This window comes from Elephantulus edwardii, unplaced genomic scaffold (assembly GCF_000299155.1).
Source record: "Elephantulus edwardii isolate Elephantulus edwardi_28Jun2011 unplaced genomic scaffold, EleEdw1.0 scaffold00462, whole genome shotgun sequence".
Lineage (NCBI taxonomy): Eukaryota > Metazoa > Chordata > Mammalia > Macroscelidea > Macroscelididae > Elephantulus > Elephantulus edwardii.
The window spans coordinates 258,046-259,463 of record NW_006400212.1 but is presented as its reverse complement, the minus strand read 5'-3'; the positions used below and the strand labels follow the sequence as shown (position 1 = coordinate 259,463).

Sequence of the window (1,418 nt, the reverse complement as noted above, 5' to 3'; positions counted from 1 at the left end):
TTGAGTGTGAAATTTGAGAGTCCTAAGGCCTCACGACTTCATTGTGTTTCATTATGGGCAAATGTTAACACTCCTACTTACACCTGAGTGTGGTCTGTTTTTACAATACATCACACAGTTAGAGAGCTGGGTGAAGCGGTGGCAGACCATCATGCAGGGAAGCTCCATCAGATTTTGAAATATTTTCTGATAGCAAAGAAATTATCCAGTCGTAAAGGTGTTGAGGACTGATCTTCCTACAACCGCCTATTGTATATGTGATACATGGAGCAAAGATTTCTGTGATTTCTCATCATTTTGGATACATGTGGTAGATCAACGGGAATGTAACAGAAAGTTCAGACACTTATATTCCTGTCCTTCAGAATGTCATATAAAATCTATTCCTTTTTTTTCCTTACCCATCACTAGGCATGCAAGAGTACATATCTCAGAGAAACTCAGTGAAGGTAAAGATTGTAAGAAGGCCTCTTCTCTGTCACTTCGGATCACCACACATGGAAGAACTCACACCCCAGAGAAAACACACGCATGCAATGAATGCGGGAAAACGTTTGCTTACTCAACTGACCTAACTAAACATCTTAGATTCCACACAAGACAGAGACATTACGCATCTCAGAAATGTGGAAAACCATTTTCACCACACTCAAGTCAGGTCAGTTCACACAGACTTATGCCCACAGGAGAGATACCTTATCAATGGCAGGAGAGTGGGAAAGCCATTTCCCACCTGGCTTTTATAGCTGAACATGCAGGAAATCATACAGGAGAGAAACCTTATCCCTGTCAGGAATGTGGGAAAACATTCATGACATCTTCTAACCTCGCTCAGCATAGAAGAATTCACTCTGTAGAGAAACCGTATCCATGTCAGGAATGTGGGAAAGCCTTCAGAAGGTCTTCACACCTAGCTCAGCATAGAAGAACTCACACAGGAGAGAAACCTCATGTATGTAAGGAATGTGGGAAAGCCTTCACAGAATCACATCACCTCATGCAACACGTCAGAGTTCACACTGGAGAGAAACCTTATCCCTGTAAGGAATGTGGGAAAACATTTGCTCTATCAAGTCAGCTCTATGTACATCTGAGGATTCACTCAGGAGAGAGACCTTATGAGTGTACGGAATGTGGGAAAACCTTCACCCGATTATGTCACCTCACGGAACATAGAAAAATTCACACAGGAGAGAGACCCTATGAGTGTCAGGAATGTGAGAAAACCTTCCGCAAATCGCATCACCTCACTCAACATCTTCGAGTTCACACGGGAGAGAAACCTTTTCCCTGTAAGGAATGTGGGAAGGCATTTTCACAACCAAGTCAGCTCACTGTCCATCTTAGGACTCACACAGGAGAGAGACCTTATGTATGTCAGGATTGTGGTAAAGCATTTGCCCAATTCCATGCCCTCA

General features: G+C 43.0%; 1 protein-coding gene across 1 annotated transcript in view; it reads left to right on the top strand.

Moving 5' to 3' along the window:
- The first annotated feature begins 676 nt into the window (after positions 1 to 676).
- Positions 677 to 1,418, top strand: part of LOC102876732 (zinc finger protein 420-like) — a 4,646-nt gene continuing 3,904 nt past the window's right edge. The window contains exon 1 of the mRNA XM_006902839.1: positions 677 to 1,325. Coding sequence (XP_006902901.1) covers positions 677 to 1,325 — 649 coding nt within the window. The remainder of the gene's footprint in view (positions 1,326 to 1,418) is intronic.